The sequence below is a fragment of the Urocampus carinirostris genome, chromosome 11 (assembly GCF_059441175.1).
Source record: "Urocampus carinirostris isolate Australia breed hairy pipefish chromosome 11, RoL_Ucar_1.0, whole genome shotgun sequence".
Taxonomy (NCBI): Eukaryota; Metazoa; Chordata; class Actinopteri; order Syngnathiformes; family Syngnathidae; genus Urocampus; species Urocampus carinirostris.
The window spans coordinates 33,934,638-33,960,768 of NC_142359.1; the positions used below are offsets into that span (position 1 = coordinate 33,934,638).

Genomic DNA, 26,131 nt, shown 5'->3' on the forward strand with positions numbered 1-26,131 from the left:
CTGTTTTTATTTCTTTGTTTGATTTTCATTATTTCACTCCTTTCTCTTAAATTTGCTCGTCCGGCCCCCCTTTCTACTATGTGGCCCAGAGCAAAAACGAGTTTGACACCCCTGGGCTACAGCTTTAGCATCAGTTATTCTATCTTTTTATGACGTAATCGAGGAGGTTAAAAACAAAAACGAGTCGAAATGTGTCACTGTGTGTGTTTTATTCCTCATCGGCAGCACTTGAACGCATCACCAGCTCGCACGCCCGCACACGCTCGCGCGCGCGCACGCACACACTGGTTGCCGTCGTCCATTGTTGCTCGACGCCATCCCAAAACCGTACCGCGCAGGCCCGAAGTAGCGCAGCCGCTCTGAGGTTCGTACCCTACCGCGCAATCTCCGACTATTTCACCCTTGGCGCAGCCGCACCGCGAACCCGGCAGAGTTGAGGGCGGACGATTCTGTAGCGTCGATGTTGACACCCGCCATGAGCGACCAAACTAAGCGAAGCGGATTCCCCCTCAAATGTTTTCTCGTTAGAAGAGGAAAAAAGCCGAAAGACGAGAAGAGCCGTTGATAGGCGGCGGGCCGCTGCTAGCTTATAGCCGCCGCTTAATGGCATTATTATTGCGCGGGATGGAGGCTAAACTCGTATTTGTGCTACGGTGTTTTGTTTCGCTTTCCGGTGAGAAACCAAAACTGTCGAGCGCTGGCATTACAACGTCGCTACAACAAGGCGGAGTAGGTTTTGTGTTAATCATTTAAGACTAAAATGTACTAAACCGAGATGTTCGCACATAGTCGTTGAGCTAAATAGAGTTTCACGGCTAGCATGGTTAGCTAGCATCACCGAGCTGTTTACCGGCATGTGGTTAAAGACGTTACGGTGTTCGTTACATCTAGTACTGCTGGCGCCTACCAAGACCAATATTTGAGAATCCTATGTGTTTTAAATAGTTAGGGGAGTGTTCCTTGCGTGCCGATCTCTGTTTATGCACTACCAAAACCTTCGATATCAAACGCTTGTAAAAAGTTGTGCGATAAACCCCCAATGTTGGGCGTGTTACTTTAAAAATAGTAACCAGTTAGAGTTACTCACTATTTCTTCCAAAAATAACTGCGTTGGTAATTGAATTACTCTATAGTAAAACTGACTAGTCCATACCTGTCAACCTCCACGGCTCCATGCCCTTACAAACTGTCGTATTTTCCCTTACAAAATACAAAATAATCTTACACCATTTTTTTTCAAACGTTTATTTATGTAGTTTAACATGTTATATTGTACATGTGTTTCGTTGTATCACATATATTGTTAATTAACATTTTTGGTGAGAACCTGAGTTGCTCGACGTGAATGAGGTTTATTTTAAAAAAGGTTCAAAAATGAAGTAGCTTGGACGTTCACTCTAGAAGGAAAAAAATACATGAATATATAATTAAGTATAATTTTTCTTATTCAAATTATTAATACATTTTCTGAACTAAATTGATTGTTGGTAATATACTGATCAAAGGGATAACCACAAACCTATCTTTTTTTCATTTTCTCCTTTTATACTTCCTTTTTTTCTTAACTTCTTTATACAACATAATAATTCGTAATGTAATGCATCAAAGCAAGTGAGCCGTTTTAGAGCCGGCTCTCTATCATGAGTTGAGCCGAAAAGGCCGGTTCTCTAAAAAGAGACGGACTTCCTTTCACTACACAACTACCACTGAATAATGCATGATAGGAAATGCCCAGGCGGCAGACGCATGCGCACAGTAGCATCAAACCGCTCGCATCGTTTGCAACGGGAAAAAAACTATACCAAGATGGAGGCTATCGCGGCAAACTCGTTTGACTTGATTGATTTGCCGTTTCGTGATAGTCGGTGTATACTGGATGGTACCCATAATTAACAAATTTGCGTTTTTCCGTACAGATTTTCTTGTACGTCGCACACGTCTTAAAATGCATAAGAAACGTACTTTGTACGGCAAAAATGTACAGGTTGACAGGTATGCTAGTCACCAGGGGATTTAGGGCTGTCACGATTAGGACGATTAATTGTCACACGAATTATCACGATTGACAAATATATTTTCATTTCCCCCCTTTGCATCATACGCTACTATGATAATATCAGCTAAATGTTACATAAACTGTACAACTTGAAGAAGAACAATGTCAAGAAATAATCAATTATTAACTTGGTTCCCAGTTTCACTTATTAAAACTACTGCAAGAGTGCAGGATTTCAGTTTGTTAGGTTAAAACCTGAGGCAACAGGTCATAAGGTCTTTGCCTCAACTTTTTAGCGAGAAAGTGCAAAATTGAACATAGTGCAAGGAATGAGGTGCACAGATGAGGAAAAATAACTGTAATTTCAACACGCACACGAAAAGTTAGAACAGCAGCAGAACACAAACATGTGTCTTTGCATAATTTCAAGTTTTAAGGTTTCAACACATTTAAAGAACATGCAGCTAACAGCAGCAGAAACATGTCCCTTTGTTTGAAGTTCGTTGGCTTTGAAAACAATGACTGATACAAAGTAAAAGGTGAAATACAATGTTCGCGAACATGAAAAATACACACGATTAGACAACTTATATTCGTGACAGCCCTAATTCTGTTTTATTTGGGGAGTGTTATTTCTGCTTGCTTTCCTCCGTTTATGCACTGCCAAAACATTTGGTACACAAACGCTTGTAAAAGTATTGTGATAGACCAGTTTTGGGCACGTTACTTCAAAAAGTATTTAGTTGGAGGTTATCATTGAAAGTAACCATTTCTGTAACTTGAAAAATAAGTTGTTTATGTCAAAGGATTTGAATTTTTCTGAGCAGCATTCGAGTCAGTTGAATTGAGAAAAACAGACAGTTGTGCAGAACTGTATAATATTTATTTTACCTCACCAGAAGAAAAAATTATCCTACACTTGCAGTGCAACAAAAATAAACAGTAAATATTATCATAAAATAACAATCAGCATGTACGTAAACGCGCACAAAAAAACTACGTATACACATGATCATTTATGTTTAAAAAAAAAAATGTAAACATGCACTAAAACAACCACAAACCCACTAAAAACGTATGTTAACACACACAATAACGTACATAAACGCATGCAAATGTACATAAAAACACAAAAATGTATGTAACGCACTGTTTTGACCCTCAGCAATGGAAACCGTGGTAAAAGTTGGATTACACTTGAAATAAAACCCGTTTATTACGGCGTTATTTAAAATGGCGTTATTCCCAACAGTGTAAACCACTCATCTGTCTACTGTTCATTGCACTGGATTAAAAGTACTTTTCAGTCGAATCAAGTCACTTCTTGAAATGGCCACGGTTATCACAATAAATCAAAGCACATTCAAATAGTCAAAGAAGTTCAAGGAAAAAGCGCATGACAGTGAATGGACCATTGCACAATATTGATGTACTGTACAGCGGGGGTTTCAAACTCATTTTAGTGTAGTTTGCATCTCAGAAAAACAAAAGAGCAAAACAACAATTGAATTTATTTACTCTATAGTTTATTTAACCATGGAATACTCAATGGCACTGGAAAGTAGCAAAATAGCCTATGAACACTCATTTGAATGATTGTTTTAATTATTTAATGCTTTTTTTTTTAAATGAATTTGACAGCTTTGCTGTTAGATTTCATATCTATAATAGAACGGAACTAAAGCTTCTTGTCTTCTGAACTTTTTGCTCAGCATTGATTTTGCATTTACACTTAGTTTGAGATGTTTGCGGGTTAGGTTTACACTATGGTTTTGTTTTTAAATCAAAATCATAACCACCCAAAGTGACTTTCAAAATGGAGTTTTTATACCTATTTGGGACCTATTTTTAATTCATGTGAACTCCAAAGTCAGCATATTTAAAAAATATAAAACTATTTTTTGTCTTACCCATCAACCGGCTCGGGCCTTGTTACTTGTATGAGTATCTCCCTTATTAGATGGTTGCACATAATGCTTCAATACATGTCAATCCCCAGCTGTTGTTGTACCCTGGCTCCAGCCGTGTAGACGAGGGCGTCAGTCATGGACGATCACGCCGTTCACCAGACTGAACACATGACCACCATTGAGGCCAGCGCCGTCAGCCAGCAGGTTTTGCTCTTGAAATGGAGAACAAAAGAAAAAGAAAGAATTCCACAAGCTCGACTAACCGTCTCCGCTTGATGTGTTTCAGGTACACGTGACCACCTTCACGGACACATCCATGATGAGCGCAGACGAGGACTCGACTTCCTCGCCGGACGACGATCCCTACGACGACACGGACATCCTCAACTCGGCCGGCAACGATGAGGTCACCGCCCATCTGGCTGCTGCAGGTTGTGTTCACGTTTGCTCACGATAGTGGTATAATACTGTATTTTCCGGACTATAAGTCCAGGGTTCGTAAGGGGGTTTGAAATCCTTGAAAATGCTTAAACTTTAATGTTGTGTGTTCGAGGTCAGGAAAATGCTTGAATTTTGGGTGAAGTGCTTGAAAATTCATGAAATTATTTCCATTACCGTGTTTCATGGTAGTCTGACTTGATAGAACACGCTTTTAAATGAAAATAATTATAGAAATTTCGTAAAAATGACGCAGATGGTGGCTGTACTCAATTTCGAGTATCCATGTGAAGCATTACTGCCCCATACTGGTCTCATCCAAGAGTACAGGTTTATCAGACTATTCATGGCAATTCGGGACTTTTTTTCCAGAAGCGGACATTTCATCAGGACTCAGTTAGAAGAGCCGGCTCCCAAATAGCTCCTCAGATTAATTTATTTTATTTTTGGGGAGTGGGGGGTTATATATTATCAATAATATATATATATAAAACGGAGCCATATCCCCCTAGTGGGAGGTGTCTAGAGTCATTTCTGACTCTTTCTGGGAGATTGATACAGAGGAGGTGATTCCCAACCCCCTCGCTCAACCCAACTGATGTGTTGGGAGTCATTAGGTGACCAAACCCCTTAATGCCGAGCGCCAAGCAGGGAGGCAATGAGTACCAATGTTGTAAGTCTTAGGTATGACTCGGTCGAGGCTTGAACCACAACCTCCCAGTCTCGGGGCGGGCGCCCTTACCCCCAAGGCCACGAGCTGGCTATCAATAATAATAAAACATAATACACCAGATTATCTGAAAAACATGCAAATTAAAATAAGTTAAACAAAAAGCAAAAGATCAGCAGTCTCTAAGATTGAATGCAGTCTGCTTCAGAGCAATCGATATAATTTGGCCCATTTTTCCTCTTTTTATATATACAGTACTTTCTTTCTCTTTCTGTCTTCTGTATTCAACTGTTATTTCCCAACTGTTGAGCCCTCCATGTTTGTAAACAAGTGTGGCGTAGCCAATTGTTGAGGCAGAAGAGCAGAATCAATGTCAGTTTATAACAGCCCATTGACACAAAAACACTGTAGATCATAAATAAGAACAACTAAAAATAACACAAAGTATGTGATAACAGCAAGAAACTTTATTTTAGTCATCAAAGTCAACAACAACAAAAAAACGTTCTTTTAATCTGTCCTTGATTTCTTCCTTTAAAGTCGCTGGTAAAGTTGGCCTCAAATGTGCTCAAATTTAACCATGAAAATGGGGTACGAAGCCTGTAAGTCTCTGGTACTTTTCATAGTTTAGCCTGGGATGCGACTTGAAACCCGGTGAGACCTATATGAAATTTTTGACACATTATTACCGGGTACAAATTTCTCATGTTATTTTCACACTAAACTGCAGGAGGGCGCTTAAAGCCTGTGTTGATAATCTCAAAATTGTCGGTGCAGTTATATAAATATAAGTAAGTAGATTTGACAAGCCCCTTTGAGCGGCTTGCCTTCTGCGAGTCTTCTCTATCTACATACACACATATATATATATATATATATATATATATATATATATGTATATATGTGTATATATATGTATATATATATATATGTATGTGTGTATGTATATGTGTGTATATGTATATGTGTGTGTGTACACATATAAAATCTGTGCTCGCGACACTTGCCGCACCATTGCCTTACTTTTGACAAATATTCAAAAGATAAGGCATCATTTCGCCCTAAGTAAATATTTTAAACTTACTCAAAAGTTATTTTTTTTACATGGTGCAATTGTTCTGTGTTTTACTGTTCTTCTATGTTCCCCAAAAATTAGATAGTAAGTCATTTTAGTAACGTTTGCGTGAGTAACGTATGGCACCATAAAAACCTAAATAGCTCCCCAATCTTTAACTTAAAGCAACAACCCAAAGTGCATGAAATACATTTGGGTTTAGCAGTTAGTAGTATGAAGTTACATAACACTTAAATAGCTCTTAAACGTTTTACAGTTAATCAATAACAATTTCAACACAACTAACACGTATAATCCTTCACCTAAACCAAAAACTAACAGTGCAAGAAATAAATGTAGGCGTACCAGCAACTTGTACAATAAATAAATGGCAAAACAACCAACATGACTTGAATCAACTAAAACAAAAAGTGCATCAAAATTTTAACGAGCTCGCAAATCAAAGTGTGGGCACCAGATTGAACATATAATGTTATGGCAAGAGCTAATCACTCAGCCTTCCACTAGCGTGTGTTTATGCTCTCAATAAAAAACCTACTTGCTTGATTGACGAACTTATGTTATAATATGAGCTAATATATCATTCTCCACCTGAACGTGCCTCTCTAAATAAAACAAGTTAACTACACTTTTTACACTACCTCTTAATCGCAAACACACTTTTCTATCATGGACACAGGCATCTCCGGATGAGTTAGCTGAGCTGCCGCTTTAACGTTAATGTTCCTGCTTCAGTGATTCCGCCCCTGGTTTCTTACCCAACCAGAATGTGAGAGAAGGGAGGGGAGAAGTAGATGCAAGAGAGAGTGAGTCTCTGCCGCATCTGAGACTTAATAATCGGCCTGTCAGATAAACAAAAATGCCCGTACCAATATCTGTCAAATTCCAAAATATCAGTGCCAAAAATAGGCCCACCCGATAATCTGTCGACTTCTAGTTTTTCGATCATGTGACCATTCAAGATAGCGATTCTAAAGACGAGAACATAGAGAATAAGCCACACCTTATTTAAAGCCCTAGTGTGTAATAGTTACACTTTATATGGCGCTGTTTTTCTAATGCGAACGAAAACCAATGCCACAACAAGAAGACGCCAGGCAAACATGATGGGCTACTGTTGTTGACTTTTTGGGCGACTTTACAGGCTCACGGTATCGTTGTTGTCACGCACTTTCTGGACAAATTTCAACATACTACCTATTGTTTTCTTTTATTGATGTTTGCTTTGTTTTGTGTACTGTTACCCAATGCTAAATCTATTACATCCTGGTCATCCTGGAAGGGGGATTACCACTTGTGTGTTCCCTTCTCAAGGTTTCTTATTTTCCTCGTCCTGAGGTTTTGAGTTTTTCTGTGTCCGCATGTCGGTTTAAGATCAGGCGATGGTATAATTGTAACCTGTGTCCTTTGAGACATTTTGAGATAAAGGGCTAAACAAAAAAATGTGACTTGACTTGACTAGGTATGGACTCTACTATGCAAATGTATTAGACGTATCTCAACCTACGATATATTTTATAAAGATAACATTGGTATGTTAATTTTTTTTGCCTGGTATTCATATCAATATTTTTTTTACTGAATCAAAGTTTTTTGCATCACCAGGAGGCACTAAATATTACTCACGGTCCCTTTAAAAACCCAGTTTTTCATATGGCTGTACTTATATATATTTTTTCAACAGAACAAAAAAGTGATTCAATAAAATAGGAAAGTGATGACTGGTACAGGTAATTATTTCCCCTGATGTGTGTGTAATGTTTAAAAGTTACCATCACATGGCGCTATTGCTTCATTTTATGTCTCGCTATTTATTTTCATGTAATATAACAGATTTTCACTGTCGTAGTATGACACCTGTGATGTGAAAAACTAAACCTAAAACTAAAAAAAAATAATTTTTATTTTGTTTTTCATCCCAGGTCCTGTTGGCATGGCCGCAGCTGCCGCCGTGGCAACAGGTAAGAAAAGGAAAAGGCCCCACATCTTTGAATCCAACCCGTCCATTCGCAAGAGGCAGCAGACACGCCTCCTGAGGTGACCTGGAAGCATCATTCAATGAATGCAAGGTTACTTGCACAAGCTTTCAGGCTCTAACTTAGGTTTGCTAACAGGAAGCTGAGGGCTACTTTGGACGAGTACACTACCCGGGTGGGCCAACAGGCCATCGTGCTGTGCATGTCCCCTAACAAACCTAACCCTGTCTTCAAAGTCTTCGGTGCTGCCCCACTGGAGAATGTGGTAAGTGTCTTGATGACTGCACAGTTCATCTTCGTTAACTAACAATACCTACCATGTTTTTCGGACTTTAAGTCTTTCTGCTGTACAAGTCGCACCTTTCAATAAAGAAGGAAATAATATGTATAAGTCGCATTTTGGGGGCAAAATTATTTATTTATTTATTTGATAAAATCCAGCTCCAAATAATACATGTCATTTAAAATAAAAGATAAAATCGAGAACACTGTATACTAAAGTTACACTTACATATTTCTGTACGGCTTATCCTTACTATGTTTGTGGGGGCGCTGTGGGCCATCCCAGCTAACTCAGGGCAGCAGGCAGGGGACACTGTTCTGCAACTGGTTGCCAGCCAGTTGCAGAACAGAGCAAGCTGGGACGATACTATGTCACAGCAATCTTTAGGAAAATGGCTTTCATTTTGGGAAAACCTTGTGCAGCTGCTTATTTCTCATTTTCCACAAGAGAAAGAAGGAGATGACGAATAATACCAAAACAAGAGCTCTTCTAAAGTTTAACCTAGGAGACTTTCATCTGCAGTTTGTGTGTCTTCTGCTCCTTTGTTTTTGGTAGTTGTTAGTCAGACTTTGGATAATATTAACACTACAGAATGAACTTACAGTTCAGTGGTTAGAATACAAAAACACGACGACTGTGTGTCATTCAGTCCATCAGTCCCCGAATTCAATCGCTTGGCGCTGTATTATGTGCCAGGATAGTTTAATTTACTATTATTATTTTTATTATTATTATTATTTGACCTATTGACTGCAGGTATCTTCCCGTTATTGTCACAATTCACTCTTCTACCTGTTAAAAGCTAAAATACTCCAAAATTATGTACTTTAATGGGACAATCTGCATTATCTAGCGCCTATAACTGTTAAAAAAAAAAGTTATAAAAAATATTAATTGAAGCAATAAGAAAATATACACGAACTAGATAGATAGATAGATACTTTATTCATCCCCTAAGGGAAATTCACATTTCCAGCAGCATCCCTGAGCTGAGAACAATACAATAATAAAGCCAAAAGAATACAATATACAAATACCCAGTGTGACGTGCAAATGCCCACTTACTATATATAGCATATCCATGTGTCTTGCTGTTGCAGGTATTCAAAAACCTCGCAAAGGGCTGCTCCCAAAATTTTTTTTAAAAAATGATGTGGTTTGGGCACTTTCGATTCTCCGTAGTTTGTATTCTCCTTTTTGGGGCGATCGTTTTTGGTTGCACTACACAATAAAGTAGACCGGTATGGGTTTTTCAGAGCTAGTACTGATTATTAGTGTTATGATGAAGCCAATGACCGATAGTTGGGGCCGATATTGGCTTACTGTAAAATGGTAAATGGACAGCAATTATATTGTGCTTTTCAAGTGACTGAAGACCTCCCAACGTGCTTTACAATGTATTCCACACTCACTCATTCACAGATACTTACACACCTATAGAAAGTCAGCCGTGCAAGGTGCCTACCTGCTTATTGCGAGCATTAGGGGTTCAGTGTCTAGCCCAAGGAGACCTCGACAGTAAATTCGGAGGAGCCGGGAAATGAACCTGCGATCTCTCAGTCCTCAGATCATCACTCCACCTCCTAAACCACTTAAGTACGCTTTTCAGAGACTTTATAAAAAGTTAATATTATCAGCAGTCTTGACTCACAGGCATCTCGGGACTTGACAGTTAGTAGAGCCGCCACTATTAACTCCGCTCTAACACTATTCTTCTTGCCTTAGTGCTCCGCCCTGGTCACTTATCTATTCAGTAGGCACGTGGTGGTTCGCGTGTGAGACAGAAGGTAGGCGTAAGGGAGAGAAAGACTCGGCTGTATCTGAGTCTAACAAAATCGTCCCGTCGAATAAATATAAATGCATATATCCGCCAAATTACCAAATATGTGCCAAATAAATAAATGTACAACGCATGTCATCAAACCGTATTGGCTTAACCCATACTTGAGTTTTACCGAGGCAAGTCAGTCTCCGTTTCGTTTAACTGTTCAATATGCTTTTTAAATGTTCCTGCGTCACCGATCTACCGCCGCTATACGCAAAGTCTGCTTTGCAAACTTTGCTAGTAGTCTTTTTATGTGTCGTGATCCAGGCTAATATTCTCCCAAACTTTAAGTTTTGGTACATGTAGGGGGATGTCTGTTGACTTTGCCATTTTTGTGATTTTGTTACCGCTCCAAACGGCGACGCCATTGCCTTTTGTGAATGTGCGACCCTGAGCAGAAATTATATTCGTGTAGCGATGCCTTCCTCTGTTGGAAAAACCCTGTATGGATAGAATAGAATAGAATATACCTTTATTGTCATTGTTACAAAATGGGTTAACATATTGTGACAACGAACAGTAGTCATCAGTGGAATTTGTTGTAGACTATTGCTATTATCAATTTTTGTTGACAATATCTACTAATCCTTGCAACTCTAGGTTGAATTAATCCAAGTCATGGCCTATTCTTCCTTTTTGTGTGTCTGTCTGTCTGTCTAGGTGAGGAAGTACAAAAACATGATGCTTGAAGACTTGGAGAACGCCTTGGCAGAACATGCCCCAACCGGAGGGGAGTTGTCGTCAGAGCTCCCTCCTCTCACCATCGACGGGATCCCTGTCTCTGTAGACAAAATGACCCAGGTGAGGCAATTGGATCATTTACATATAGGGAAGAAGAGAGGCCTCAAGGAGCACGGATTATGCTACGTTTAAAATTGTGTGGCAGACGTGTTTAGTAAATACATCCTTAGTAAATGCAATTAATTCAATATAAGCATCCGGTTGTTGACAAATTAGCACAGGGGTCGGGAACCTATGGCTCGCGAGCCATATATGGCTCTTTCTATGAGTATCTGTGGCTCAGAGACAAATTTGATTGCATGCAAAATTTCTCCATCCTGTTCAAAACTTGAGTTATCCATCCTATTCAGGTACACGCAAAGCCAAACCAAAGCTGAATTACATATTATTACTTTGCAGTATATATAGGGCACGTTTTTCACCACAATTTACAGTCAAGGTGTCACACAAAAAAAGGGGGGAAAAAAACTCGTTTTGGCTGTACAACGCTAAATAATCCCTTATATAAAAGTTCACCATATAATCTGTGTTCAGTGTTCAGATACCTTATGATGAATCCACAGAACTGTAAATACGCCAAAACACCGGAAGAGAACTTAGTCATTTGATCGGGTGAGTGGGAGGGATGGGAGGAGCTATGCAAAAAGTGCAAGCACTCTTACCCATCTCTCGCCCGACGCCGTCTGCGCCAAAAGTGAGCTCATCAGGCTCCCTATTTGCAGAATGTTGTGACGTTTTTACACAATAACTGCTTGCATCTGGTTTTGAAACCAATATGTATGAAAAAAGGGTCAAGATGAGTTTAACCGATGTTGAGTAATTTCAAGAAAGAGACGAGTTTAAAGTGGTATGTTTGTTGATTTTGGGACAGGGGCTCTGGCATTATTCTCTTTTCATAATTTTTATCAAATCATCAAAAATAAATGTGCTGAAGACTAAGCTTTTGTCTGGGGCGCGGGTTTAGCAATTTAGTAAATTTGTCTCGTAATATATGGCGTGGCTCTTTCCCAAAATAAAATTAATATTTTTTGCTTTTATGGCTCTTTGAGTCAAAAAGGTTCCCGACCCCTGAATTAGCATATAAAACAACAGCGCTGAATATGGTTGAAGATGCATTTGCTGTCAAAAGCCTGCTCCAAAGCGCTCTTGACCAAAAGACTGGCGCGGCAGTTCATCTTCCATTCTCGGCTCCTCCGAGTTAAATGTCAAAGTGTCCTTGGGCACGACACTGAACCTAATGCCCCCTGATAAGCGGGTAGGTTCCTTGCATGGCTGACTCCGCTTTCAGTGTGTGAGTGTGTGTGTGAATGGGTAAGTACATTGTGAAGTACATTGTAAAGCGCTTTGGGGGGTCTTCAGTGCCTTGAAAAGCACTATATAAGTGCAATCCATTTTACCATTTAACAACAACCATATAAACCCAACCAAGATATCAAAGGAGTGGCAAAAGGACAACTCAGTGAATGTACTTTAGTGGCCCAGCCAGAGCCCAGACTTGAATTTGATTGAACATGTTTCTCATCCAAGTTGATGGATTCTAAGATGTTTTGCAAGGAGGAATCTGCAAAAATGATACCCCAAATATGGTCATGCCAAGATTTTGGCATTATCTTGAAAAATAACTTCTATAATAACTAACTATTGAGCAAAGGCAGTGAATTCTTAAGTGAACAAGGTTAATAGATTTTTGAGCTTTAAAAAAACGAATTAATTTCGAAAACAGCACAATTTTGGCCCGGGCAACTGACCTGTTGCAGGGAAACGCCCTGTTCACCAGATGACCCCGGTCTGGTACCGTTCCGCAACATGTTTGTTGTGGATCACTGCTTTAGAGACTGTCATATAAGTATTTAAAGGACATGAAGGCCTTGCATATGCAATCGTCAGAAGGTTTGAAGCAGTATTTCTTTCATATTCTAAACACTTGTTTAAAGTAAAGTACAAAGCTCTTGTGTTGTGACCAAAACTGATTCCAAATGTCGATGCATCAAATTCCTTACCCTAAAATTACTGATTATTTCACTCCCCTATTTTTCCCGAAATATTATTTCCCTTATAATTTCATGAAACCATTGTAGTGAGTATTGGGCTGCTATCGACACCAATATCGATGCCTGGTATTGATAAATGCTTATCCATAGTTAGATGTTACCACCTCTGCCCCAATTTGAGACTGGAAAATAGCTAAAGAAGTATTGGTATTTTTTTCCACTTGTTAAGAGACTTGGAGTTAATCAAACAAAGGTCTCTTGTCATATCAAATGACACAAACACAACAAGCCTTCATGTAGATTCCTTCCTGGCTTGAAAGCATGAGCATAATTAGTAGAAACGCTCATATTTGAGCTCTTAGAGGGGGCCTGCTGGCTACATCACAGACCAACAATTCAATGTTGTTTTGTTTGGCCAGCTGTTTTACCACTTTCATTTCCATATCCTCCTTTGGGACCCTGACTTGTTTACACGCCACTCCCAGCTCTCAGCTGAACCCTTTCCCCCGTTGTCAGTGTGGTGCCCCCTTAGGTACCATCAGCGAGTGAAACTTGTTTTCATAGAAGGATGAGTTTAGCAACAGTGCCCATTTTGCTCCGCTTGCCTTTTTGTGGATCATTTTAGTGCCAAAAGATGGTTTTGATGCGAGGCACATCTGAAGCCTACAAGCCCTAGTATGCAATGAATTGGGCCGGACCAAAGCGGACCCGGCATTTCAGGTGCCTGTAAAAATATTGAGGATGGTAGATTAATGTGGACAAGGTATCTGGTTGCTATAATTAGGCCATCCGACAAAGAAAACAGGTAAAAACAAATAAAATATTCAGTTTATTAGAGACATGAACAAATTTAGCTGGTGATGTCAAGGCAAGCAGACGCTGCAGCTATCTAATCCTCCTCTGTGATGCTCCCATAATACCAGGACACGAAGGACGTTGGCAGTAAATCGCACCCCCCTGCCTGCCAAGTTAGAGAAGTGATGATGTGACGACGGATGGCTTAGCGGAGCCAACAAGCGCATTTGTCTGCTCAATAGCGCAATCTGTACTTAAAGTATATAATTTAGTAGATGCATTTGATGAAGATTCCTCTCTTTACTTTACGGGCTGTGATCAAATCTTGCTGGTTTATGTTTTTAAATGCTTGCCCCATGTCGAGCTATGTAGAGATGTTTTGGCCAGCATTTTAAAGCCTGACTTTTTTGTCCGACTTTAATTTCTCAAGTTAGACAGGAATCTGCAATAAATCTCCATACTGCAGTATCCGAAAGATTTTTACAGCCCCAAAAAATCTTGCATTGTGCCGTATCGGATACACAATACATCACATCTGTTCCGCCATCAGTCTGAGGTGTAAAAAATAGGGGTGTGTCCAGGGTTCGTACGTGTGCTTGAACTTCTCAAATGCTTGAAGGTTTGAAAAGTGCTTGAACTTTGGGTAACGTGCTTATAAATGCTTGAAATTGGTGCCCTGTTTTTCTGCAGTCCGACTTGATAAACTTTGCATTAAAAAATATCAAACGACTCTGCTTAAAAATGACACAGACACACCTGCGCTCGTGGCTCAGCTTTGCCATTGCATTTCTTCTTCCCTCGTGATTTACAGCAGTTGCCATTAGTTTGTGTGGAGTTGTGGTGTAGAGCATCATCGCCCTCCTCCGTGTTACGCCCAATAGACCGAAGACTGAGGTGCCGGGAGGCTGCCGTTATAATGAACAATCATGGGCCATGCAAAAAATGAATGTAGCATTTCCCATTGGTAAATTGTAATGGGAAAAATACCCTCTACTTAAAATATAAGCCACATGTTACTGTCATTTTTACCCAACACCCATATGGGGGAGAGATATGTGTCTTCTAAATATTAAACATGTATAGTTAAGATCCGCAATTAAATTTGCGATTTACACAAGGTCTAATAATCTTGATAAATGCAAATAAAAATCGCCTATCTAAATTATGGATACATTTGTAGACCTGAAAAACATGTGTGTAGAACACAGATGTATTTGAGGATCGGGAATATTCATGGGCAGCACGGTGGGGTGGTGGTTAGCACGTGTGCAGTTCTGAGGTCATGAGATCGAACCTTCCTGTGTGGAGTTTGCATGCTCTCCCCGTGCTTGCGTGGGTTTCCTCCGAGCACTCCGGAATTCTCCCACTTTCCAAAAACATGCATGTCAGGTTAATTGGCCGGTCCAAATTGTCGCTTGGTGTGACTGAGTGAGTGAGTTGTATGTGTCTGTGTGCCCTGAGACTGGCTGTCAACCAGTTCAGGGTGTCCCCTGCCCACTGCGCGATGATAGCTGGGATGAGCTCCGGCATCCCAGCGACCCTACTGAGGATAAGCGGTGCAGATAATGGATGGATGGATGAATGTTCATGATTCACGATGGATTTATTGTAATCGTACCAGAGAAATTGGAAAATTGGCTTTGAAAATCCTTAAAAAGTGCTTGAATTTGTCCATGAAATGGGTGTACAAACCCTGTGTCCCATATTGGTGTCTGTAATTGGTTTAAAATCAGCCTATGATATTTTACCGGATTTCATCCAAACTCTCCAATATTGGCTTTAAGGTTGTCTTTAAGGCAGCCAATTACAGTTTCTACTGCTTTTTAGAAACCTTACGTGATCAAAACAGTAGTTAGTCTGAATAAATAAGCTTTTCTATTTAACCATAGATAACGGATTTTAGAGAACAAGGGCTAATTATCCTACCCGGAATAGACTTGGGGACCTGAATAACAACTAAATTCACTGTATCAGTGTTACAAACAAGAGCATGAATAATTTCTGCTTATATGGGATCATGTAGCATCAGTCTTGGACAATTATCCAGGCTGCAGTATTAGTTTCATATTGAAAGTGAAAAAGATACATCTGTAACCGCCCAATCAGAAATACAGTGCAGATTTAAAAGTTAATCAAACAGTATTGACGATATGATTACAAAATCAAATACATTTTGCAATTACGTTACTGTAAGATCATCCTAGAATTGTGGCTTGACTATAGATGTCAGACCAGCACGTTAGTCTTGAATTTAATATTAGCGATTGGGATGCTCCAGGCTAGTGCCACATTTATGGAATAGTCTGTGAATAGTTGCCGACATTAGAGCAAACATTTCTGTCCATGGTCTGTGGCCACCCCGGTCACACTCACAAATCAATACTGGCCTTGCCCATTTCTCAACTGTGCCCTCTATCTCATCCTAACCTGTATTCCCCTCTGCTGCAGGCCCAGCTGCGAGCCTTCATCCCAGAGATGCTCAAGTACTCGACGGGGAGAGGCAAGCCCGGGTGGGGTAAAGAAAGCTGCAAGCCTGTGTGGTGGCCCGATGACATCCCCTGGGCCAATGTGCGCAGTGACGTGCGCTCTGAGGATCAAAAGCAGAGGGTGAGAGGGCAAAGAGTTCTGTTAAGGTTTCTTAACCCTTTAGCCCGTTAACGCTCTGACAGCCTGCCAGCGGGCCGTCAGGCTGTTGAGAAGCAAATTCCTGTCTTCGCGATGTCACCAGTCACTGAACTATGTCATGCCTCGTATCATTGGAAAGCTTTAACTCTTGGGATTCAAGATATGATATTTATTCCAGTTCAAGACAAGCATTCAATTGACTTAGGGCACGTCTTGGATTGGGATTTTGGCCAATTTTACAGGATTGTTAAGGGTTTAAGGATGAATGCATCTGAAGCTATACCAGACGCTCCCCTACTTACGATCATTCGACTTGCGCAAAACGATAGATTCGAACATTTTTTCGGGATGTCGAAAAATATCTGGACATTGCTGTAAATTAGACTTTGTATTGTGTACACCTTTTTTCAAGTAGAGGACAGTATTGTAGTGCTTCTTTCTGCCGCGTGGAGCTGTGAGAGGTCACCCATCATCCACATCGAAGAATAAATACGGTTTCTACTTTGTGGTTCGTGTGTAATCCTAACAACGTGTACTGTATCACTGGCGCGCTAAGAACTTTGACGTTTTCATTGTTTAATATCTCGTGCATCCATTCAATATGGTTAGTGCAAAGTGTAAGGAAGAGGTGAGCCGTTTCTTTTGAAACAAAAGTGGAATAAGAAAGCTTGATGCGGTTGAGAAAATGGCTGGATCGCTTTTTTTCGGCCACTTTATACCACGAAGGAGGACCTCTTGAAGCGCATCTCCCAAAAGTAAAACCTCACTTTATTTATCTTTATTGAGCATATTATTTTATGAAATGTTTATTTTTTAGTATAAAACAATACAGGTTACTTATACAAGCCTTAAACATACTTATATAAACCATAAATATACAAAATATAGCACTGAAGCAACTTACGAACGATCGTCAGAAACTTAACTCGTTCGTAGGTCGGGCAACGTCTATGTATTTTAGGCAGGAGAGTTTTCTTTTTACCTGCCAACAAAAAACTGGGCTGGCAAAATCATGTTTTTATTCTGATTCCTAAAATAAACCGTCAAAGGTTGGCAAACAAAACCCACCCCAAAGATGATGTATTTGCATTTCTACCTTTAATGATAGAAATGCGCCATGGTGCCCCCAGAGTTGGTGGTATAAAACCACCAATGCGCTCCGTCTAAATGAGTTGAATGAGCACACAATGTGGAAGAATCGTTTTGTTTCTATTTAGCATATAACAAGGCCTTTCCCCCTTTAGGTGTCCTGGACACAGGCACTGAGGACCATTGTAAAAAACTGCTACAAGCAGCATGGGCGCGAAGATCTTCTGTATGCCTTTGAAGAGCAGCAGATCACCACTACCACGGCGCAGCACCACCTGGCCACCGCGCAGGGCATCGCCCATCTCGTGCCTTCCCAGACAGTGGTGCAGACCATCAACAACCCCGATGGCACTGTGTCGCTTATCCAGGTGGGAACGGGACATACTGTCGCCACGCTTGCAGACGCCTCCGAACTGCCCGGCGTGACGGTGGCGCAGGTCAACTACTCCACGGTAGCAGACGCAGAGGTATGCACAATCGGGCAGTTTTTTATATGAAGTCACCAACACTGATCAACTGACCATTTAAGGTGGAGCAAAACTGGGCCACCCTCCAGAGCGGGGAGATGACTATCCAAACCACGCAGGCTTCTGAGGCCACGCAGGCAGTCGCGTCACTGGCTGAAGCCGCTGTGGCCGCCAGTCATGAGATGCAGCCGGGAGCCACTGTTACCATGGCGATAAACAGGTCAGAATTATTCGGGGAAGAGATGGTGCCAGTGGGTGCATTTTTATTTTATTTTCATTTTTTGCTTTCAACATCTAAAAATGTTCATGGGACCTTTGTCACACGTACATATAAGCTTTTCTTTCTTTGATGCCCTCTGTAGAGTACTTTCTATGGTTCTATTCAATGTTTTCTTTGATAAAATATGTTAAAAAAAATACCTCTCTAGGGTTAAAAGTACAATAAAATTTACTTCTCACATTGTCCTATTGCAAAACTTGCAGTTATGCGACTCCCCTGACAAACGTAAAGACCTCTAGCGATGGACTTTCGGATCACGTTACCTGGCTGGTTTCTTGGAGCACGCGTATGCTTCAACCAGCATTTAAAAACGATAAAGATTGAAACCTCAGTTGCTCCACTAAAACTAGGAAAGAGGTGATAATGCTTCGGTGTCCTCTCGGTTCACATAACTCCTGTAGAAATCATGGGATGAGTCTGAAAATGTAATGCATGTGTGTGCACTGTGTGTGTCAAACAGACAGACTGTTACAGCTGTATTCTGTTTTAAGGTGAAATCAAATGAAAAGAACAGTGAAACCCAAATGAAATTAAATAAATAAATGAGTTTTTATACAGCACTTAAGGTGGCAATTCATTGGCTCAGAAGTGCTTTACAGATCAAATTTGAATGAATCCCTTATTTGTAAATTAAAAATAATAAAATTTCATTATATTCTCAACAATTTAATACTGCCACCCTAACTTTATGTGTACAAAACTTTATTGATGATATTACATCGGCTCATATCTTATTATTACCAAATACTTAATACTGCTGTAGAATTTAAGATGGAAATATGAATAGATACCACATTTTGTCTTATCCATGTTATTATTTTTTAATACCCACAAACCAAAAACTGTTTCGGCTTTCTTTCCTGAGAAAAAAAAAACTTCTTCACCAAGTGCCCGCGGGTTGAATTCCCTCAAAATCGGATGTGCACTGATGATTCTCTTCTAATTGCTTATAATTAGGCCTGCCTTTGTTTTTGGTCATTGGTTCTTGGGAACTGACATGTTTATTAATTTCATAAACTATATTTATTTTGGGAGTTGAAGGATAGCGTGCGTCGTTAAGCTGAGACCGTGGTCTGTCAGCATGTTTCCAGCGCTGTGTCACAAGTGGTTTTCTCCCAGTGGGGCTTGTTAACTGCACCCACCTGAGTCCTCTCACCATCACACCTTTTACCTGCTCAAGTTTGCTGAACATTTTGTTTTATACTCCCCCCTCCCAGGTGTTCATCAGTTCACATTCATAGTCTACCCGTGCTAATTTTTCGTTGCGACGATCTGGTTAATCGAACGGCTTTGTTAGACGCCACTGCACCTGCCACCTTTGGAGAGCTGTGACAGATTCTTTTTAAGTCCAGACTGGAAAAGCCTCTTAGACTCCTACACACCTCCCTCAGCCACATACACATAGTGCCGGTACAAATAACCCCCACCAGACAGCATTCAGTTCCATCCAATTCTGCACACATAAGCCTTCCATGTGCTTATTTCTCATTGACTGATTAAACTCTTTTGTGTGCGCGTGTATGCGTGTGCGCGCATTTTTACACTTCGCCTGTCATGTGTTGTCTGTGCAGCGAGGCGGCGGCCCACGCCGTGGCCACGCTGGCGGAGGCCACACTTCAGGGCGGGGGACAGATCGTGCTAGCAGAGACGGCAGCAGCAGTCGGGGCGCTAGCAGGGGTGCAGGATGCAACAGGTACTTTTTGTTTTTAGGTCTCTTGCTCACTTTGGCGAGGTTCACACTGCAGGGAAATTGGAAGGCGCAACCATGTACCCTATCTGTTTAAGTCGGTCTGAACAGCACAAATCCGATTTTTTTTTTCACATCAGACTCGGGCCACATACATATGTGGTCCTAAATCTGATACATGTCTGATCTTTTCGAATGCAACTTCTCTATGAACGGTCAAGGCGCATTCATGCGACCTGCTCGTCATCAAGAGGCGTGAGGAAGCGTAGAACTCAACAAATCAAGCGGAAGCATTCAATAAAGGGAAAATGAGCATTTGAATTTAATTCCTATTTGGAGGGACAACTCTGTTCGGCCTCCAGTCACAATAACAATTTCTAGATGCGCTATGCTGTTAGCATCCATGAGTACTTCCGCAAACACGAGTGTATTACGGGTGACGTCACGTTTCCGCTTCTGCACATGCCGCACAGTAGACGCATATCTGTCACAGGAGATCACATCCAATTCGCATTTAGTTGGAAATGTGAACAATCTCACAAAAACACCAGATATCACCCAAATAATCGCAATTGAGCAATAAGCACTGCCCTGTGAATCTAGCTTAAGTCATTGATTCTTGCTAATTTGTCTCCACACCAGCACAGGACAGTCTTGAGGTTGGGATGAAAGGGTTAATACACTAGTGCCGTGTTTTTCAATCACTCTGCCACCTTATTCGAAAGATAACTTGGTGACATTTTTTTCTTACATTTTCAGCATGGTTCTTACACGGTTGTTAATTAAGGTCACTAAGTTTTAAGCTTGCCTCCACGGGCTCCTTTAAGGCTAATCTACTCTGTTCTGATGTGACAGATGGCGCACGACTTGTTGCGCCGCTCCAGTCTCTCTCTCAAAGCTGTGTGAGCTCCATCACCGCAATCTAAATACACTCTTCGGAATAGTCCAATTGTTGCTTTTTGTGATTTCTGGGGCGGGTCAAAGGCAGCTAAAAATGAATCAAACCCACTTGAAAACCCTGAACAATTCAACAATACCTAGTGAGATATTATCAGACGCAACAAGACGGCGCTTCGAGAATTTAAGTGACAGGCAAAAATACCCGAATAGACTCGTTGTCGGCAATTATCGTCAACCCGTCTAGCGCAGTGGAAAACATTATTGATTTCAACCGGCTGGCTCGCTAAATAATTTTCTTAGTATTTTGATGATCAATCAGTCCAATACACGAGCATTCAGCTCTTCACCAATCACTCAATCCTTTGAAAAGCTGGCACCCATCCCCTCGAGGGCACCAATGTCCTCTGCCATCTTTCCTCAAGAGCTTTGATCCACTCCACCACAAGTTTGTGTTTTATGACAGGAACCAGCTGTCAATTTGTATTTTTTATAGCTTTTAGGCTCACACTTTGACCTCCAGCGTCACCGTAGGCTAGGGAAAAAAGCACTCTTTTGTGACATCCTGCTCAAAGACGTGCCCGGCGAGTTGGTCCACTTGGTATTGACCTTATCGAGCCAATCATTCGAGTGGAGGGCGCCGATTGAAGTGCAGCGCCGTTTGATTGGCTCGCGCAATCACAAGCGCGGATCCTTTAATGTCTCGAAAACCACTCCAAGCAGATCGGGTCACGCCCAACTCGCCAATCACTGACAAGAGGGCTTAGCCAGAGTGGGTCTGACAATTAGCCCTCAAGATTTAAGCTTTTTAACTCCGAAAACAATTGCGGGTGCTTCATGGACACGGCGCGCATGTACTTTGGCCTGACGACAGGGACAGATTGGATGGGCGGGTGGATGGGCGTCCCACGTGACGGCGGCTATAATCCCCAAGGGCACACACAGCTGTGTTGGGGGAGAGAGTGCTTGTTCAATCGCACCATTGTTCTTACCCTGAGCATCTAAAGCACAGGTGTCAAACTCACGGCCGGCGGGCCACATCCGGCCCGGCGTACAATTTTATCCGGCCTGTGAAATAATTTTGCATACATCTACTATAATGGATGAAACGCTGATAACTTTCAAACTATTCTCCGATATTAAAAACCACAATGACAGAGAAAATTATGTTAACTGACATTGCCGGTAAACCCGTGTGTCTTATTTGTGGAGCTTTTGTGGCCGTAATTAAGGAATTTAATGTAAAACGGCACTACAAGACAAAACTTACAGCTGAAAAACTTGAATCCAGAGAAAGGATACAGAAAGTTGAAGAGTTCAAGAAGAATATGAAGATGTTTTTAACCAAAGCAAATTCCCAAATTGAAAAGCACAACATTTATTTATATTTCCGTTTTTTTCATATTTTCAATTCGTATGGTTTTGACAGGAGATATTTTTATGAAGAGCAACCATTTTTAATTCATTAAATATTTAAGTTTGTTTATTTTGGAATAATATTCCTGACTGTTTTAAATTCATATTTATTTATGTTTTTTTTAAAGGGTAAATTTGAGTGTATTCAATAAATATCTATCCTGTTTGGCCCGCGACCAAAGGTGTGGTTGGAGTTCTGGCCCTCTGTATGATTGAGTTTGACACCCCTGATCTAAAGGCTAGATCTGTATTTGATGACCTACACACAGGGAATATTCCGATGTGGATTTCTGGACCAATTCGAACGAATCTTTTACATCAGGGGACGCCAACCGTTTTCGTACCACGAACCGGTTTAATGCCTGACAATATGTTCACAGTCTGGCCCAAAGGCACCATTAAACAGATTTTACTGATAATGAGCGTACATTTACCATGTAATCATGTGGAGGGCACGGGGAGAACATGCAAACTCGACACAAGGAGGCCGGTAGCTGGATTGAAACCCAGGACCTGTAAAATGTGAGGCGCATGCGCTTATACTTCAGCTGCTGTCTTAATGTTAAATGCAAAACATTATAACACAAAATGCTTGTGATTTTAGTGAAGCGCTTGAAATTGTTGCCATTGTCATGTTTGTACACTTTTATTGATAAAGTTCCGAGGTACATTGTCCGTCGAAAATGTTTGAAAATGAAGTCATGTCAAATAGTTCATTGTACTACCGCATAAGCAGATAGTTAGTATATAAAAAGAAGAAAATACATAAAGCACATCATTCTTTTTTATTTTTTCATTTTTTTACAGTGCAATCTTAAACCACTATGTTAAACATTTTAAGTTATTAAATGCACTGTGCTACCTCATGAGCAGATAATTAGTATATAAGAAGTATATAAAGATCTACTCATATGGATGACTATTACAGTTCCTCGTCTGAAGATTGCAAAAATACTAAATAATTGCCTGATTTTTTAGAAAGATGAAATTGGGCAAATTCCAGTGACAGTCTCATGGCACACTGGTTGAAAAACACTGCTGTATACCATGTAATAAATCGGGGAAAATGTTCTCTCTCTCTTTTTCTTCTTTTTTTCTTTGTCTCCCATTCTATCTTTTTGTGTCTCTATTTCTTGTTCTTTTCACGTTTGTCTTTTTTCCCATTCTCTCTTTTTGTCCCCTTTTCTTTCTCCCTTCCTTTTTCTCTCTCTCAATTTCTTTCTCCCTTACTCGTTCTCTCTCTTTATCTTAATTCTTTCTCTTAAATCTACTAGTTGGGACCTGGTGAGAGTGTTGTTTTTTCGTACCACGTGTCCCCCGAGCTCCAAATGAGTTTGAGACCCCCCAAGCTAGACTAGAAGAGAACTAGGAAGTCACCTTTTTTCTAATTTTTCCCTGGCAGGTTTGGTCCAAATCCCAGTCAGCATGTACCAGACGGTGGTGACCAGCCTGGCGCAAGGCAACAGGCCGGTGCAGGTGGCCATGGCACCTGTAGCCACACGCATAAACGGTACCATGACGCTGGACGGTCAATCGGTGGAGGTGGTGACGCTGGAGCAATGATCCGCCCTCACTTCGAGACCACAACTCAAAACTGTACGTTTGCGGGCAGGGAACTCACCTCATCAGTCTTTCCTCGATCTCTGTTTTCTCGTATCGTTTTCGGTTCGGTATTTATTTGCTATTTGAAGAAAAAAAAGACACACCGAAAAACTGCCAAAAAGGATTTAGCGTTACCCGCGCTCCTTTCTTTTAAATCTGCTCAACAATAAAATGTGTTTTTTTTTAACATTTCATTGTACTCTGGAAGTACATCAGATATTTTAATCGATTTAATTTATAGGGTGCGATGGTTTTGCCTGAGCAGATTTAAGTTGTATGAAGTCGCTCTCAAGCATAGATTTTTCTTCCACAACTGTGCCATCCATTCTGTCCATATATGTCCATTTCATCATGTCTGTTCAATATTTTGACTGTCTTGTATGTAAATTGGCTTTGTCGCAATAGACTTCATAGCATGTTGTACAGATTGTGTCATGAATTAAGAAAGAAATTTGTGAAAAATAAAGATGGGTTCAATTGTTTGTCGGCGTCTCGGGTTCGCCTTTTCACTGTCGTTGTCGACACCGCCGTGTTCTACTTCAGCAAGCTGTGTGTTGCGCACCTATTTTTTAAACTAGAGACTCTAGTGCAGGGGTAGAAAGGGCACCCATTTTCATACACATTTCTAAAATAACTGCTACTCCTTACTATGTTATTACCAGGTTCATTATTGGAAGAAGAGAGAGGAAAAGAGGTGAAGACTGTAAAAAAGAGCGAGGGAAAAGGGGAGGAAGAGAAAAAGACATTAGGAGAGAGAAAGAAAATGATAAAAAGAGAGTAAGCGAAAGATGGAAAAAAGAAATGGGGAAACTAGATAGAAAATAAAGTAAGAGAAATTGAAAGAAAGAAGGCTTCGAAAGAAGGTAGGCTTAATTCGACTCAGTCAACCACAAAAAAATCATAGTACCAAAAATCACAATAACCCAGCATGGTGGGCTATATTCAGGACAGGTCCGCAGGTATCTCAGCTGTACTCAGGGGGCACCAGACCTCTGGTCTAATGTACCCGTCTATCTGCTTAGTTGTGCTGTGGGACCTCCCACTTTTTTCTACTCCTGTTAATGAGCCTGTTTATGGAGTTCCCTGAAGGGAGAAGTACACACCTTAGTAGGAGATCTTCAGTTTCTTGTCAATAATTTTTAATAGAATAATCTTTATTTCTTAGAACAAGAATAGACTGGCGAGTCTCACACGCAAGTTCTCTATTTTGTTAGTCATTCTGAAAGTTGAAATACATCCATAAATGTATTCCTGCAGATACTTGTTTAGCTCAAAGGAAAGTCAATTTTATAAGTTATCTAGCCAGCTAAACTGAGTATACCAGAGAAGAAGAAGAAGAATAGGATTTACTTTTATTGTAACCATGCACACAGAACGAAATGTCACGGGGGTGCTGGAGCCCATCCCAGCAATCATCGGGCAGGGGACACCCTGAACTGGTTGCCAGCCAATCGCTGGGCACACAGGGACAGACAACTCGCTCGCTCGTTCACACCTAGGGACAATTTGGACCGGCCAATCCACCTGAAATGCATGTCTTTGGAATGTGGGAGGAAACCGGAGTACCCGGAGGAAACCCACGCAAGCACGGGGAGAACATACAAACTCCGCACAGTAAGTCCGGCAGCTGGATTTGAACCCACACAGGAGGTTCCCAAGACCTTAGAACTGTGCCGCACACGCGCTAACCACTGTGCCGCCGTGCTGCCCACAGGTCAATTACTGTAAAGCTTTATTCCGAATTTGTTACTCCGCTGTCGTTACTATATATGATGTTTTACGGCGCTAAATACAGATCAGGGACTAGAGTCGACTACAAATGCCTTACTCGCTTTTTGACCTAAATCCTATTGACCCTCTTGTATATATTTACTTATCAAATCCAACTGAATACAGGTATGGTGGTACCGTCGCTATCACAGAGCTGGGTCACTCCTGTTATTCTGTGACATTTGAGTACTAGTCACATAAAATTGTAAATTTTGTGTAAAAATGGGCTCATGCATATTTCTAAAATATTGTATAACTACCTTTTACCATAGGACACAGCAATATACAGTGGCTTGCGAAGCCATTTGGCCCCCTTGAACTTGGTGACCTTTTGCCACATTTCAGACTTCAAACATAAAGATATAAAACTGTAATTTCTTGTGAAGCATCACCAAAAGTGGGACACAATCATGAAGTGGAACACATTTTATTGGATATTTTAATCTTTTTTAACAAATAAAAAAACGAAAAAGTGGGTGTGCAAAATTATTCAGCCCAATTGGGTTAATACTTTATAGCGCCACCTTTTGCTACGATTACAGCTGCAAGTCGCTCGGGGTATGTCTCTATCAGTTTTGCACAACGAGAAACTGATATT

The 26,131-nt window shown here is 40.8% G+C and overlaps 1 protein-coding gene across 1 annotated transcript; it reads left to right on the forward strand.

Moving 5' to 3' along the window:
- Nucleotides 1–211: 211 nt before the first annotated feature.
- Nucleotides 212–24,245, forward strand: nrf1 (nuclear respiratory factor 1). The gene is made up of 11 exons (XM_088347647.1): nt 212–364; nt 3,996–4,110; nt 4,193–4,337; nt 8,012–8,126; nt 8,204–8,330; nt 10,834–10,974; nt 16,149–16,307; nt 17,570–17,881; nt 17,944–18,101; nt 19,733–19,854; nt 23,564–24,245. Exons 2-11 carry the CDS (start codon nt 4,042–4,044, stop codon nt 23,722–23,724), a joined length of 1,509 nt encoding a protein of 502 aa, XP_088203773.1. The 5' UTR covers nt 212–364; nt 3,996–4,041; the 3' UTR covers nt 23,725–24,245.
- The last annotated feature ends 1,886 nt before the right edge of the window (nt 24,246–26,131 follow it).